The 16,437-nt window shown below is 45.6% G+C and overlaps 1 protein-coding gene across 2 annotated transcripts in view; it reads left to right on the top strand.

Annotated features, from left to right (window-relative positions):
- MXI1 (MAX interactor 1, dimerization protein) overlaps window positions 1-15,095 on the top strand; it is a 57,259-nt gene extending 42,164 nt beyond the window's left edge. For both annotated transcript variants that reach the window (XM_064663275.1, XM_064663276.1), the window contains exons 4-6: window positions 10,572-10,686; window positions 11,873-12,044; window positions 13,211-15,095. In XM_064663275.1, coding sequence (XP_064519345.1) covers window positions 10,572-10,686; window positions 11,873-12,044; window positions 13,211-13,374 — 451 coding nt within the window. In that variant the 3' untranslated portion in view covers window positions 13,375-15,095. The remainder of the gene's footprint in view (window positions 1-10,571; window positions 10,687-11,872; window positions 12,045-13,210) is intronic.
- The last annotated feature ends 1,342 nt before the right edge of the window (window positions 15,096-16,437 follow it).

Below are 16,437 nucleotides of genomic sequence, written 5' to 3' on the forward strand. Positions count from 1 at the left end.
TCTCTGCAGATCCATGCTAATTTCTGTTTCATGGTGTGCACCATCTTTGATTTCTTCTGGAGAGGCTGGAAAGACTTGATGGTAGTAGATCTGAACTGGAGAGCTCTTCCCATTGCCTGGCCGTTTTAGAGGCCATAATGGATTATCGAGTGAGAGCATCCCTGCTTCTCAGTGTCTGACTGCAGAAGCCTTGCAGGAGCCCAAAATACCTCCTCATTTCAAAGACATGGTGCTTAGCCAGAAAACCTCTGAACAGAATAATCAAAAGTAGCTGGCGAGTTTGGAAAATCTTGGCTATCTTTGCCGGTGACCTAATTCTAGCAGTAAAGCTGAAAATCCATAGGTCGCAGCAAAACAGGTTACTGCCTCCTCTGCAACCAGGCAGGTTTCTGATGAATGGCACAGCTGCTTTGCAGGCATGTTGGCAGCATGGAGGAGAACGCTGCACTGACTTGGAGCCTGCGAGCACATTGTGTATCCCTAGAAGGATAATTACAATGGTATTAGTGAGAACAAGGGCACAGGACACTGTTGGCTATTTAAAGAGCAGGTCTATTTTTAATCACCTTTTAACAAAGATGGAGTTTTTATTAGACGGGGCTTTATAATTAACCAGCCTGGGTTGCATGTTGATGTTTACAGCTTACTTTGCATGCTCCCTGATAGTCAAAAGCAGGATTGTAACCGTATCTTACTGCCAGGGCAGGAAACTGCAATACCTCTGTGGTCAGCAGTGACTGCAATTGAAAAGTTGGTGGCAAATGATCTTGTGCAAGAGTTGCCTGGATGTAACCAGACTGGCAGCAGCTGGGCTGTGTTTTTAACTCAGAAGGAGAATGTGATGTAGAGCATTTGTGGCCTGTGATGCCTGTAAGTTTTAGTGTGTTGTTGTAAGCCCAGCTCAGCCTAAAAGGGGTTTAGGTGGTAACATCGTGTTTTGTGCTACAGTAAAGTACAGTTCATTATATTCACCAGGGATTGAAATACTTTGTTACTAGTGGCCAAGATCAATAATAGTACATCCTCAATATATAAATTTAGGGGGGAATCTGCTCCAGAGCATCTGTTGTTATTTGACATCTCTTAACAACTGCCCAAATTGCTTTCAAAGAACAGCATAGAGGAGCTGGGAGGAGAGAGGAGAAACTGATGAACAGGCCCAGAGGTCGGTGCTAGATCTGTATGAAAATTAAGGGGTGAGAGAAAATGCCAGGCATTGATTGACTCCATTCCACTGCTGGGCAGATGGCCACCTATGGTGCTCTCATCACCTTTTCATTGTGAAGCCCAGGCTGGTTTTGATCTTTTTCTGCCGAGTAGAAGCAGCCTGTCTCATTGGTGCCTCTGAAGATCAAAGGGGTTACAAAAGGATGAGCAGTCATATTACTGAACAGCTGTGAGTTCATTCTGCAGGAGGCACCTTCCAAAATGGTATAATTTTTATTACTGTGAGCATCAGTATTCAAAATTATTTGCCATTCCTTTAAGCATCCTAGTTTTGGAAGTCATAGGATTACAGTTGTCTCTTCTTTTTCTTTTTTTTTTTTTTTATTATTCATTTAAATGAAGCTTCCGTCTTCTAGCTCTCTAGTTCAAAGAGGAAAACATCAAGATGTGCAACAAATAGGACCCAAAGGCCCAGAACTTATTATGTGAATAAAATTAGCCCCAGATATATCACTTCAGAATCACAGTGTTGCTTTAGTGTAAATGTTTGGGATCTGCTTGATTTAATGCAGTTACGAGATCCTGTTTCAATTTCTGTGCATTGGCAACTGTGTTCTTGTTCCAATGAGTTTCCAATCCAGGAGACTGTCAGAGAAGAGGACAGAAACAAAAATGTGGACAGGCTGAAGGATGACAGCTGGTGTTAGCAGAGCAAACAGTGCTGGTCAGAGAAGAGAGTGAAAGGAAAGGTAATAGAAGCTCAGTGTGAGATGAGAGCAATCCTACTCCCTGAAGTGGACTCTGAGATGAGAGGGGGATTCCTGAGTTTTCAGAAGTGTTCTGTTCACAGCCATGTCTACAGTGCTGTGGCTTTGAATCCTGGAAGTGGAAGCTCTCTCATGTGTCCACATAACTCAAGGTGTTTATAGGCCAACCCCTGCACTCATTAAACAATATGATTTACACTTAATGTCTGCACGGTGTGGACAGACTTATCAGCCGCTGGGAGATATAATAAAATTGTCTGTTGCCCCTCTATATTGCAGGAGACACCTGTCCTGCAGGACATCCAAATCTTGCAGACAGATCCCCCACATTTCACCAAAGGACTGGGGGCTATCTGATTTCCCCTCCCTCTGTCCCTCTCTTTTGCTTCTTAGATTTTGGAAAACCTTGAAGTAATTCATTTGCCTTCAGAATTGTAACAGAATTAGGAGAGCCCTCTCAATAATACTCAGCTTTATACCTAGAAATATCTCAGGAAAGGGAGAGATTTTGATAGTTGTGTGATACAGGGAGAGAAGGAGAGAGCACATCTCCCTCTGGACTGCAGCAGTGGGCTAGAAAGACCCACACTGGAACAAATCAGTGGTGGCAACACACCACTTGGCACAAGGTTTGTTGGTCTTGCAGCTTCCCTTTGCCAAGTGCCTGAAGCTCTTCCAAAGTTGACATTAGTGATGAGTGTTCCCATCTAGAGGAGTTGGGGATAGAAGTAATTTCTGCATGTCCGTGGGGTGCACTTGGCCGTGTGCTCACACTGCAGTGGAAGGCCATGCAGGGCTGGGGGACAGTCAGGGCAGGGTTTGTAGGATGGCCTCTTTCACAGTGTACAATGGAGAGTGTGGGCAGTGTATTGTAAGGTAAAACCCTTGCTTTATGCTCACCTCAGGGTTTTGCAGCATCTCTTGCAGATGTGGAGAAGTGTTTGTGTACTGCAAAACCGGCCATTTTTTTCTGAGTTGTTTGTTAAGACAGTCCCTTTCCCGTTGTACTTTGTTTGGGTTCTGTGACTGAGGTGGCCTTTCAACAAAAGGCAGCTGTCGGGGAGTGCATCAGTACATTGCTGTTTGTATTTTGTTTCCACTTATGGGCTTGAATCATGATGCTGATTTCTTATGCACTGTGCCACCCGTTATCTTAGTACATAGCTTGTCACCAGGCAAGGGTGTGTTGATTGGTGTGACTTTGAAAAACTGCATTGCCTTGGGGTTGGGGTTTTTTTATTACTATTATTGTTCTTACAGTTGTTTAATCATAGATCTCTTCATTTGTGGTTTAGTTTTCACTTGCCCTTGATTTGAGAATACAGTTGAGTGCCTGTTCATCTCTAACTTTTGCAAACAGATCTGGTATGGTTAAGATCAGGCTGAAAATGTTGCCCACAGAACTTTTTTGTTCCTTTAAATTCCGTAAAAAATTGTCTTTTTATCTTTGGTCCTAAATTTTCGTTTCTTTGTTTATTTTAAATGCTAGATCTTTACATTTAAAAATGTAAAACATCTAAAGTGTTCTTTTCACGTACTTTTTCATGTAGATTTTATTAGCATTTGGAATACAAATACTCCTATATGCCAGGGACCCATTGGTAGAAATTGACTGGAAACAAAGAGTCAGATGAACAAGTACCTTCTTCACCTGGGAGCAAACGCAGGAAAACAATCTTGAGAGGAGACCTGATTTAAAATCAGAAAGCAAGGCTCGTTCTGAATGATTTCACAGCTCAGGTGGAGAATATTAACTTTTACCTGTGCATTTCTGAGCTAGATTTCCTTCTGGCACGTGTCTGGTCTCTGGTGTGCTGTGGAACTGGGGTGAGCGGGTGTGAGTGTGTTTATTGCAGCCTGGCTGCACGTGGCTGGAGGGCTCAGCAGTTGCGTAAGGAGCTGCAGCAGAGGCAGCGTGGGCTCTGCCCCTGTGCCCGGCTGCCTCCAGTCCTCATCCAGGTGCTTGGCAAAACCTCTTCCTTCGCTGAAGACAAGCATTCAGTAAAGCAGGGATCACATACCTCGAAGAGAGGGCTGGGCTGGGGGTCAGACAAGAGTAAGGAAAAAGCATCAAGGCTGTTGGAGATAAGCAGCCTCTGACCTGTGAATTGCTTTTAGAAGGAAACCATATTTTCCCCGTTTTCCCTGCCCTGTGGTTTTTGCATGTGTTTCTCATTACTTTTATCTCAAAATCATTCTCGTCTAGTGAATTATTGATGTGGGGTCACATGTGTTTCTCCAGGAATTGCTTTCTTTAACCAGTGATCCCTCCTGAATTTTCTAGGCAATCTGTTAGCTCTGAAATCCAAATAAAGTTGGTGGTTTCTGATTTCAGGGTTAAATTAGATTCAACTTTTAAAAGGCATAGAGGGAAAAGGAAAAGGATGATAGTGTCCTTTCCATGTTAGGATCTTCCTTCTACTCGTTCTTTTGATGCTTCTTTTTGGTTTGGTTCTGGTTTTTTAACATCTCTCAGAGATCAAGTGTCTGATTTAGCCTCAGTGGAACTAGAGCATATTCCTAATGTTGAGCACATGTTTAAATCCACTGTTGAATTCAAGCCTTATAGACCTGCAGGCATAGTACAAAAATATCTGGGAAATGTTTTTCTTTTCCCTCAAATGCTCCCTTCTTTCAACATACAAAATTCGGAATTCAGGATTTTGAACGGCCGCTGGAGGCGAGTTGGTCATTTCCTGCTGGGAGGGAGGCTTGATCTTTTAAAGATGGGAAGAGAGTGTGGTGTCTGTCTGTGCGTGTGTGTGTTTTGCAGATGTTCAGGCCTTGATTCAGCAAAGTCTCTCAGCAGTGTCTGACTGGGGGATAGTGCTGAGTCTGGTAAACCTGCTGCTTCGGAGCTGAGTGTGTGCGTGTGTTTCACTGACTCCTCAGCACAGAAAGTTTCTTTTCTCAGTTTCCATCGCTTCTGCCCGTGGTGGTACCTGGAAAAAAAACCTGCACAAATCCCAAACCTGTTCTAGCAAAGAAGCTGCTGTCCTTCCAGGGATGTCAACATTCAGGGATGACTCTCTGATGGCCATGCCTGCAGCATTCCCCAGAGGAGGATGGACAGGGTGGTGAGAGGTCACCTACTTGTCAGGGGGTGCACAGAGGTTTGGCTGAGCCCACCAGGGCCCAGGGAGGGAAACTGCCAGTGACCTTACAGCCCTGGGCTAGCCCTTGCAGGGAGCCCCTTGGGCATTGAAAGTGGGTAGGTTTCTAGCCCCTGTGTAGCCACTCTGTGACCAGCAGACACAAGGCTTGTAGCTGCCACCACAGGCTCCTCAGCTCTCTGGGGACTTCCCAGTAGGGAAGAAGCTGGTGGCTTTGTGCCCAGCTTGCTGTGGTGCAGAGTGCTGGGATAGGTTGATTCCTGCCCAAACTCCTCAAAAATGTACTCAGAGGTGTGGGGGAAGGAAATGGGGAAATTTTTTTTGCACCCACATCTTTTTCTGCACTGCAGTTTTGATTCAGGCAAGAGAGAGCCCAGTTCCTGCAGTGGGATTTGCGTGTGTGTTGTACAGTGAGACAGCTGAAGCTATGAGCAAAAAGCACGCATAAATAAAGGCTTCCTCCCTGTGCTTTATATAATCAGAGTGGGTGATGTCATTGGGAGCTGGAGAGGAGAGCAGGCTGTGAAATTACAGCCCTCTGCAGCCAGGCAGAGCCAAGTGCAAGGGAGGGCTGCACAGAGCAGGAGCCAGGCTCCTCTCTGATGGAGGCTCAGGATGGAGGGCCTGGGTGCTCAGGCTTGGAGGGGATCTGGGGGGTAGAAGTAGATAATCCAAATACAGTCAAAAGCTGTTGAACAGGCACAAAGGGAAAGTGGGGAGAACAGCAGGTGCCCAGTGGGCAGCAGTGGGGCTGCTATTTCAGGATCCAGAACCCCCTTCCTCGACATGCAGCTATCCATAGCTTGTGGATCCACTGACAGGGTTATGGGGCTGCTGAGCTTGCTCATCCCTCTTCTGCTTCAGTGTCCTGGCCCCTTGCAGCTCCTGGCAAAGAAGAGAAGGCATCCTCACTCTGTTTGCCCTCCATATCCCAGAGGAACTTGCTTCAAGGCTCCTCCTGGGAGGAGGAGGGAGGGGGAGGAAGCAGAAGGGGAGGAAGCAGAAGCAGCAGACGGGACTCTGTCCCAGCCAGAGTGACCAAGTGGAATAGGATAAAAGTTGATCCTCAGTTCTTTGGGACAGGGCTTGTGTTAGGCTCTGGTTTTTCTGAAGCCTCTCAGGTGCTTTGCTCCTTTTCTGGCCATCCTGATTCCCCACATGGGAATCTATAATGGGAATCTTCCCTCTCATCAAGATGAGCAGAAAGGGGGCACTAAGCTGATCCCTTGGGAAAATGGAGGGCCCCCTCCTTTCAAATCCTTCATGGATTTCTTCTTAAGCACATCCAGCACCTGCAATGTGCTTAGGATGCTGCTCTGAGATCGTATTTTTTTCCAAGGCCACTTAGGCAGCAGAAAGGGCTCCAACTTCTCCTATCTCCCTGCAGCTACCATGCAAGGGCTTCAGCCTCCACTGAAACTGGAATTCTCCTTCTGTCATCCTCTGTCTTCCTCAGGATCAAGACAGCAAGAGGCAGCAGCCCTTTGCACCAAACCCACGTTGTTTCTCTGTTATATAACAATATGGGCATTTAGACTTGTTTTTCCAGATATTGGCAGATGCGTCAAATATTGGCATAATCCAGTGGTTTACATGGAAGGCCGTCTGGCTCTGTCTGGAGCCTGCACAATGCTGGTATTTTCTTTGAATACAAGAGTCCGCAGCATTGTCAAAGCAATGTTGCAACAGAGTCCAGGTAAACAAGGGGGAAAGACCCTCGTATCGTGGCCTGACCAGTAGAATTGTAGCTGCCCAGGTACAACTCCAGGACTTGATAAGAAAGCTGATGCATTTGTGGTTGCTTTCTCTCTGAAATGGTCTTTTAGCTAAGTCTTATGTGATGGTTTTCACAGAATCACAGAATCATTTAGGTTGGAAAAGACCTTCAAGATCATTGAGTTCAGCCTTTGACCAGTCAGCACCTTGTCAACCAGACCATATCCCTCAGTGCCATGTCCAGTTGTTTCTTGAATACCTGCAGGGACAGTGACTCCATCACCTCCCTGGGCTCTGGAGTTTTATTTCTGATGCACCCATCAGTGCATCAGGCCTGCCAGTGTGTGCTCTGTGGTTTAAGAACCCATCCTGGTCCACTGGGGCTTTTGGAAGTTGAGAGAGGCCAGGGACTGTGATGAGGTTAGATTTTAAAAATAAAAGGGTAAGGAAGGTATTGAACAGTTTGGGAGGGGAGAGAGCTGGGGAAGCTGTTCAGTTTGGTCTCTAAAGGAAAGCAACACGCTCATGTGCCAGGACAGTTTGCGGGCTTGGTTGCTCTTCCCTATCCCAGCTACACCAGGCCAGGCAGCTCCTGGGTAGCTCTGCCAGTGTCATTCCCAGCAGTGAGAGGTGGCTGTTGGGGCTGCAGGGCCTGGCAGTCCCTGCCTGGCCTGCTGCTCTCTGGCATGGAAAGGCCTGCACATTGCCCTCTGTTAGGCTGGGGTTAGAGACATGAGTGCACTCACATTTGCAGTGGTGTCACAACTCAGTGTGGCTCAGCTCTGAGTGCACAACGGGGAAATCCAGCACAGAAGTAATTGCTTTGGTCAAACCTCTTACAAAACTTCCTCAACTCAGCCAGCACCACCTACCCCTGCAGTGTGCTTGCAGCCCAAGCCGTGCTGTGTGCCATCGTGAGCTTATCAGCTCACACCACTCCCAGTGTCGCAGGCAGGTGTCCCCTCCTGATGCCTGGTGTGCCGGCAGAGGCCATCACCACTGCTGCAGGCCACACAGCCTTTGACAACTGGCCAGCAGAGCCACTGTCAGGAGTGGCTTCTCTGAAAACCATCTATGTGAGCCTGGGCCAACCTTCTGGGTGCCACAGAAGGGTCCAGGACTGGAGGAATGTCCCCTTTGGGGCCACAAGTGCTGGGGAAGTAACCCTGCCAGCTTTTCCAGTGTCCTCACGAGAAAGACCCTCTTACTGCTTTGCCTTCTCTCTGCCCTTGTCAGGGCCTTGTCAGAGAGCAGTAACTGTCTTCAATCCACCATGGTCCTGGGGCACAATGGGAAATGTTTCAAGTGTCCAGGGTTTTATTACCTTTGCATATAACTTTCATGTGCTTAACATGGTTGATCTCATTGAGTCTGCACGTAACCCAGCTTTGACGTGGCAGATCAGTGCCATACTTTTAATCACTCTCTCAGCAATCCAGCCAGTGCTTGCTCCTGCCCAAAGCTGATCACTAGTTCCAGGAACTGCAGTTCCTGGTGCAGCACCTTCCTCATTCCTGGTAAAACCTCCAATGCTGAGACTCTGCCCAAAGCTCATGCTATAGATGTGTTGTCCATTTATCTCTGAATTCGGGAGTAGACTGTGATACCTTTGCCACTGGGTAGGTTTTGATTCCCCAAGCTGTTAGTTTTCTATTACACAAATAATTCGCTTTTCACCATGGGCTGGGAGCTGCCCTTGCCCAGTAGGGCAGGAGGTGTCTGTGGTCCCTACCTGTAGCAAGTGCTGTGTAGCAGTCCCTTCTTAGGTGGAGCCCCCAGATCTGTGCACACATTTTGAGTTCTATTTGAGCTGTGGTTTTGACTTGGGCTGATCCAGAGGTGGATTGCGTGGCTGGAGCTCATACTTGTGCAGTGAAGAGACGTGTTGCTCTGTGCTCAAGCTTGGTGGCTGTGCTCTGACAGCTCTGACTCCGTGACTGGCCTCTGTGGACATTCAGGAAGTCTGTGTCATTCAAAAATGGGTTCAAAACCCAGAATGTCTTTGACCACAAGATCCTGCTCCTCTTCCTTTCTCTAGTTGCAAGAAGTCAGTGTCCAGGGGTGACATGAACTATAGTGCCAGTGTGAACCAGCAATGCTTTTTCATTGGTCATCATGGGACACAGGGCAAACACCTGTAGTGGGTGCACACAACTCCTTATCAAGCTCTACCTTGAAAATCATCTTCCAGGTAGAAAAAATCCCCCCGTGTCAATCATATGGGTTTAATGGCAGTGGGGTTTGCCCTAGAGCAAGCTGAGAAGTAAAAGATGAGATTGATGTGATTACTGGTTTTTCAGTTTGATTTTTTGGATTATGATTTCCCTTTCCCCACCCCTCCATTTGTTAATGTTTAATGGAAAACACGTGTTCTTCAAGGCCCTTGCTGGTCATATGCAGTCCTGTGACTGTTATTGAGACAGAATGATGGACCCTTCCTAAAGAGATTTATAGTAGAAACCATGAGGAGCTCACAGCTACAGCACGGCCAGTGAACACTCCCCTGCACTGACAGTTCATCAGTAAAACCCCTGACCCTTCCACCCTTAATCATCCTTGCTTGTCACTGACATAATTGCCTGATTACGGACTCCTCTCCTCCACCCCTTTCAAACTGGGCGCAATAGTGCATTTGAAAAACAAATGGAAATGAACTGTCCATGCTCTTTTTCTTCTTTCTTTTTTTTTTTCCCTTCCCCTGCATTGAGATGGATCAGGCTAAGATTCGGTTTCTTTGTGCATGTGCAGGCGCTGGGATAGGCTTTCAGGACTCTTTTGCACTGGTGTTTCTTGCATGTGAATGGTAAAGCTGATGTCATTGTGTTATTGATTGGGATGACAACTTTGGACATAAATCATTAATGTCTGGGAAAGAGAGAGAGAGGGGAAAAAGGCAACACACACTCGATAGTTTTCCATAAATCTGCTGTTCATTCCTGCATACGTTATACAGAAGAGGAGACAGCAGGAACAGTTTTCCTGCGCAGCCCATGGATGATGTGCTTTGCCACTGCTTCCTGAACCGTTTTTCCTAGAACGTGTTGCCGTATCCTTCAGGAAATGGCTCATATCACCAGTGACACTGTCATGCTGGAACCTGTCTTTGTAGATGTGAGTCAAGGTCAGAAGACTGCCCAGGGCAAGGTCTTGGATTCTCTCATTCCCACCAGCATTGCACCCCTAGCAGCATTTCAGTTCTGGGCCCAGGAAGGAGTAAGAGTGCAGTTCTTGGGAAGTACCATCTCTCTAGCTCCTTTAAATGCCAGCAGGGATTGTTTCAGTGTTTTGAGCTGACCATTTTTCTCACTGATGATCTTAATTTTATGCAAAAAAACAGTGTTTAGATGAGTTTGGATCAGTGTTGAGATCAGCATATGTCCCCAAGCCAGCAATGAACAAGTGTGCAGGGGGTAGCAGTCATTCAAAACCACTTTCGCAAAAGTCCTTCTCAGCAAAACTGACAGCAGATTGCTCAGAGAGAGGAAACCCAGGAGGTACTTGCACTGGTTGCCTGTGTGCCTTTGCCCCTGCACAAAGTTCATCCAGATGAGTCAGATTATCAGTCCAGACAGCAAGAAAATAAACAGTGTCTGTCAGAGGTGAGCAATAATGCAAGTAATGATGAGCAGCTGGTGTTTGAAGTGTAAATAGTTTAGTGGCAGTCTGTCCTGGTGGCTGTGGGGTGGGCAATCTTGTGATGTATGGAAAGAGGAAAACATGAAAACTGCCTTGCAGTGGGGCAGTAGAGAAGGAGATGGCATTCCCTTGCTGGAAGCATGGCTCTGACCCTGCTCTTGTCCCCTTGCAGCCGAGCTCACCTCCGCCTGTGTCTAGAACGCTTGAAAGTTCTGATACCGCTCGGACCAGACTGCACCAGGCACACCACGCTTGGGCTGCTCAACAAAGCCAAAGCACATATCAAGGTAAGAGCTGCTTTTCCCAACTGCTTTCAGCATGGGCTCTTGGGAAGTGCAATTCAATCGCTCACCCTTGCTGCCTCTGTTGAAGGAGACTAACACCTTTTAAAAATAAATTAAAAAAAAAAAGAGCAAGCAAGCCTTGCCCTCTTGGTTAATTGCTTATCATAGCTACAGTTCCACATTGTTGAGAGAGTCCATAATGAACTCCGTTAACTACGGAAATGATGGATTTGAAGAGCAGGAGTGTTGTTCTGTATTGTAATCATTTGTTGACAGCTTCATCTGTTTAAAGAAAAAGATACCTACTGTTAAATGACTGCATGTTTAATGGGAAATGGAGCTTTTTTCCTGGTGTGCTACTGAGTTTCCACTGCCGAAGCATTAGCACAAACCACAAGAGTGTGAGACAGGGTTGGCTTGCTGGAGCTTCTTGTGTGAACCTGACAGCCAGCCCAGTGCTCTTCTGGCTTCACTTTTGGCAAAGTGAAACGTGAAAATAAAATGCAGCATTGTCAGTATCTGGGAGAGGCTGAAATACTTGGTTGCAGGTCAGGATACTGGGAGGGAAGATGGGTGATGAAGGAGAAAAAGCGCTGCCAAAGGGACAGAGTTAGCCTGAAATGACTCCTTATGCAATGTGCTTGTCGTAGGAAACAAAGAACAGTGCCCTGGTAGATTTCCCAGCTGTGATCAAAGAAATCTGTAGTAGGTTATGTAAATCACTTACTGAATAGAAAACTGTCTCTGAGAAATCCTACTAAACCATGCAGTAAGGAACACAGAGCTCCCAGGGCACGTTTTTATGTTGAAGCAGATCATAACAAACCCTGGAGTCCTTTGGTTCAGGGAGTTGAGGCCCCTTCGTGGGCAGATGCGGTAATGCAGGTGTCTGATCTCGTGTAGAATGACCCACAAACTGCTGCAATTCACATCGTTTCCCCTGGAGAGGCTCAGTCCTCAGAGTCTCTTTGTACTAATGGCTATGATTTATCAGGACTTGAGAGGTGGGAAGATGTGGGGAGATGGCACTGTGCTTGGAGACTGCGAGGCAGTTTGGTTCAGGGGTCTTGCAGCTTAAATCCTTCTGGGACCTGGGAAGGTCTAAGCAAGGCAGGTGGGAGGGCAGTGGTGGTGGGAGGGAGGGGGAAAAGGATGAAACTAATTATTCAGTCATATTTGATCATGTCAGAAACTTGAAGAGGCTGAGAGGAGAAGCCAACACCAGCTTGAGAACCTGGAACGAGAACAAAGATTCCTAAAGAGAAGACTGGAACAACTACAGGGTCCTCAGGAGATAGAGCGAATACGAATGGACAGCATTGGATCTACCATTTCCTCGGATCACTCGGACTCGGAGCGAGGTGGGTGTTGGCTGAACTGCCATGGAATCCCCAGGACTCTGTGGAGTGAGAGCATGAGATTCATCCATTTCTGGTCTCTCAGCTACCCCCTTCTTATGGTGTTTGATATTTAGGTTGCTCGCACACATGCGCACATACACACACATGTATATGGAGAGTTTAGTATTTTTGCGTGAGTTCTAAGTCTGGAGGAATTGTTGCTGTCAACTTGAGCTGATTTCTGTGGCATCGAAAATGATGGTTAAGTTGAAACACCCATTGTGCTTTTTGGTCTACTGAATCTCTTGGCAACACAAAGAGGAAAATGTAAGAAGATATTAATGGCTCTGGAATGGATGCTTTACACACCTTCCCGCTTACCTTTTTTCCCCCAAGCTTCTCATAGAGTTCATCTCCTCAGATAAAACTGGCTAGAGATGATCTGAATGGCTAAATGAATTGAGATTACTGTCTTTTTTAAAATATCTCTTCTGTGGAGAGAACATTAGGGACAGTAGATGGTTTGATATTTACTGACAGACCCAAAGATGCTGTGTAGTTTGGGTGTGAGTCTGTAGTTTAAAAAAAAATGCTTTGGAAAATTCCAAAACAATATGGGAACCAAGATACCTGGTTAACTAGATCTTTGTTTTTCAAGTCTTTCTTAGAAACAAGGTGTCTGTTCCAAAGTCCGCTCAGCATTTATGAGAGTAACCCAGGTTCCCGTGGTAATGCATTGCAGTACCCTATAGGAGTGGTCCTGGCTTTGGCAATATAATGTCAAGCAAGTAGCATGTTTGGGGGTGACTTCATGCTTCATTTTCTCTGTTGCCTTAGATTTTATCTATTTCTTCTTGTTTCCAACACTGGGGTCATAGAGGTACAAAGAAAGAGGTAGTGGAACAAGTTCAGTGTGGGGAGTGGCTCACATACGCCCGTAGTGTGGCCTGCATGTGGAGGAGTCAAACCCCTTTGCCAAATCCCTGTGAAAGCTCCAATCTGGTATCAAGCCTTTTTATAAATCACGTCCACAGCCTATTTCATTCCAGGGAGAACACTGAAAGTCTTTTTGCCAGATGGCTGCTTCATTCCGTGTGCTGGGGGAGTCCCAGCAGCTCTCTGGCTGGAAGGGAGCAGTGGGGCGTGTGGTGCTCACCTGTGTGTATTTCTCTCATTTTCCTTTCCAGAAGAGATTGAAGTGGACGTTGAAAGCACAGAGTTCTCCCATGGAGAAGTGGACAATATCAGCACAACCAGCATCAGTGACATTGATGATCACAGCAGCTTGCAGAGTATTGGGAGTGACGAGGGTTACTCCAGCGCCAGTGTCAAGCTCTCGTTTGCTTCCTAGAACCAAGTGAGACAACAGTGCAGGGCAAATGATTTCACTGGGGTGATCTAACTGGGTCCGAGATGCCAGTATCCTCTTTCAGAAATGACATATTGACAGCTAGTCCTGGAGAGACCTGTATATAAAGCTTTTTTGGTAAAGGAAGCCTCCCCAGAAACCCATATTTGTTCATTCGGTCATGTTACCAATCCCAATTTGTGCTGGCAAAAAGTTAGACCAAACACTAGTCCCTTTGAAGTCAATGAAATCCATTTGTTTCTGTGGGACCTGGATCTAGACCTTAGTGATTGAACACTTTGCTTTGAATTTATTTGTTTGAAAGAGGATACTAGAGACTCGTCCCTCTCTTTCTGTCATGAGATCTGAGAAATGTCAAAATTTCTTACATTGCATTCAGGTTGAACAACCTAATTTAGGCCCTTCTGAGGAGCTTTTGTGGTCCTAAAAGGACTGTATCCTACAGTTTATCACAATCTAATGCTGTCATAATGTACTAGGAAATCCAAGAAGGCTTAGCCTAGGAATAACAGTGAAGATGATGTTTAAGGTCTCATTCTGTGCCCAGGGGAAGAGGGGCAGCAAAGAGAGATGTTCAGGGGAGAACACCATTCAACTCAGCTTTCTGTTGGACATCATTTAAAAAGTGAGTACCTCTGATGCGTGGCTAAAGCAGGAGGTGCACACTTGTAATCTACCAGCACATGGTGGGCTGTCGTGCCTGGGGCTGTGACACTGACAGCAGGTCTCCCGGTAGATGTGTGTTCATACACAGCCAGCTGAGGGCAGAGCGAAACCAGCACACACGAGAGGTGACACACCAGAAAGTCATGCCCAGATACTGAGCCACTATGACCTTTTTATTTGAAGCGATTTTTTGATAAACATTTGTAAATGTGTTGGGAGGGAAAACACCCCAAGTCTGATGCGTCTTTTTAGAGCTTGTCCATATGAAACCTTAGATGTCTTTTATATGAATTTATGCCATGAAAAGATCTCTGTTTTGATGAAGCACTTGACCCAATGAAATGCAAAGATGCTTTTTTTGCCATGCACACAATGGATGAAGGCTGTGCTAGCTGGAAGAGGCCAGGTTTGGTGGGGGTTTCTTCAGTTTTCTTTTTAGAATCATTCCCTTTGCTGACTTTTGAAGTTCCAGTCCAGTAGTTAACCTAGTTAAGCTCAGCACGTCTCTCATGTTAATGTAACGTTTTGACTGCACGTCCTGTTCCCAAGGGCCTTGCCATCCTATCTGTGCAGGTGCTGTTAAGAGCTGTTATAGCGAATGTTTTCTAATTTTCTCCGAGACAAGCATTCTAACCTGCACTTTGAGGGCTTTGCTTTTTTATTTTTTGTCTTTTTAATGGCCAGGATTATTTTGTTTTCCAAGTTTTAAAAACCTTAATAGAGTCTTCACCTATGGCATTGTTTGAAACTTTGTATATCCTTAAGTAATTTAACTACCCCTCATTACTAAGAAAAAAAAAAAGAGGAAAAAATGCTTTATAAAATTCATAACTTATTGCTGATTTGAATGGGTTGTTAATTTCAGTCCTTTAGATTTTATTTTATTGTTTTAGGTAGGGTTGGGCAAAAAGAAGTAAAATAAAATAAAAAATAAAGACAACCATATTTAGCAGTGCAGTGGAATTGTGTTTAAATGTTAGCATATGGTCCCCATTAAAGTAGCACTTTAACGCCATTAAACATTTCTGTATCTGAAATGAGTTGTGTTCTTCCATCTTGGTCATTCGTATCCCTTTAGCCGAATGTTTGTTCTTCTTGTGCCCTTCAATCCTGCAGTGAGAAGATCCTGAGTGAGTCTGCTGTAGACTTTTGCACTGTGATAAATTGCCTGTGTTTAAATATTCTGATGTTTCCCCCACTCTCCTCCAAAATTTGTCAGCCCCCGTAAGAGGTACAGCACACGTGCTTGAGTAGAGAAATAACCTTTCCATGAATGTAGTGAATGATTTCTGTTCTGTTTGGGGTTTTTTGATTTAGTTTGCTTACCAAGTCTGTGTCAGGTTGCAGTTGTTAAATGTGTTTTCACTTGTGTGTAGGTAATCCAGTGGCTCGGTCCATATGTTGTTCTTCTGGGAGATTACCTGTCAGGAGCAGGAGTCTGCCACAGAGAGAATTGAGCTCTGGGTTAACAAATGGATCCCGAGGGCTTTCAAAGAAGAAATGCTGCTTGGATTTATGTTTGGAGTTCATGTAATCTCTGGATGACATAAGATTTGGGACAGTCTGAAGAGTGATGAAAAGTGGGAAACTTTAGCTCTAGCAAGGCTTATTGATTTATTCATTATTATTCTCCTTGGTAGTGTTGCCCACTGGCAGCCCTGGTGCTGAGCAGTTGAATACCAGTGGGATTTATTTATTGACGAACCTTTTTCTGTAGCTGTCCCAGCACCTCCTCCTTCCTGTTACTCCTATTTGTTTTAAATGCCCCTTTGGGAAAGAGGCTGAGAAATACTGAAGTTCAAGGGGTGGAGAATGGGCATGTTCTCCTTGTTGGTATAAAACAGTGCCGTGTCTGTGGTTGGAATAAATGTGTTTGAAATGTTTGCTTGAATGCTTCAGGGCCAGCTTGGTATCTCCTACCTTTTCTAATGCCGTGGGCTTAAAAGGGTCTTGATAGCACGTGCAAATACAGTGGGGAAAATGTCACGGGAGATGAGCTTCCATCACCAGCCAGTGGCAGTGATCCAGGCAGGAGGCTTAAAAATGCTCCGGAGTCATCCCTGATGTGGCAAGTCAAAGTAGTCTTGTGTGCCAGATCTTGGTTTAAGAACCCATCACTTTTCAAAGTGCCATCAAAGTTTCTACCACTCACCCTGAAATCTTGGAAAACAGAGTATCGAGAAGTGCAGATCCAAACCCTTGAGGGTCAAGTCTGTCTTATCCTTTGGAAGTGAGACGGTCTCTCACGTTACTGACCTCGTGAGAGAGATTCAGTAGAGCAAGTCTTTCCCCAGAAAAGTGCTCTCAGCAGCTTACTGCTTTGTCCAAACTCTGTCCTTGAGTTTTTTTCATTCACCCCAAAAGACAGACACTGAAAGC

Source organism: Pseudopipra pipra, chromosome 8 (genome assembly GCF_036250125.1).
Source record: "Pseudopipra pipra isolate bDixPip1 chromosome 8, bDixPip1.hap1, whole genome shotgun sequence".
NCBI lineage: Eukaryota > Metazoa > Chordata > Aves > Passeriformes > Pipridae > Pseudopipra > Pseudopipra pipra.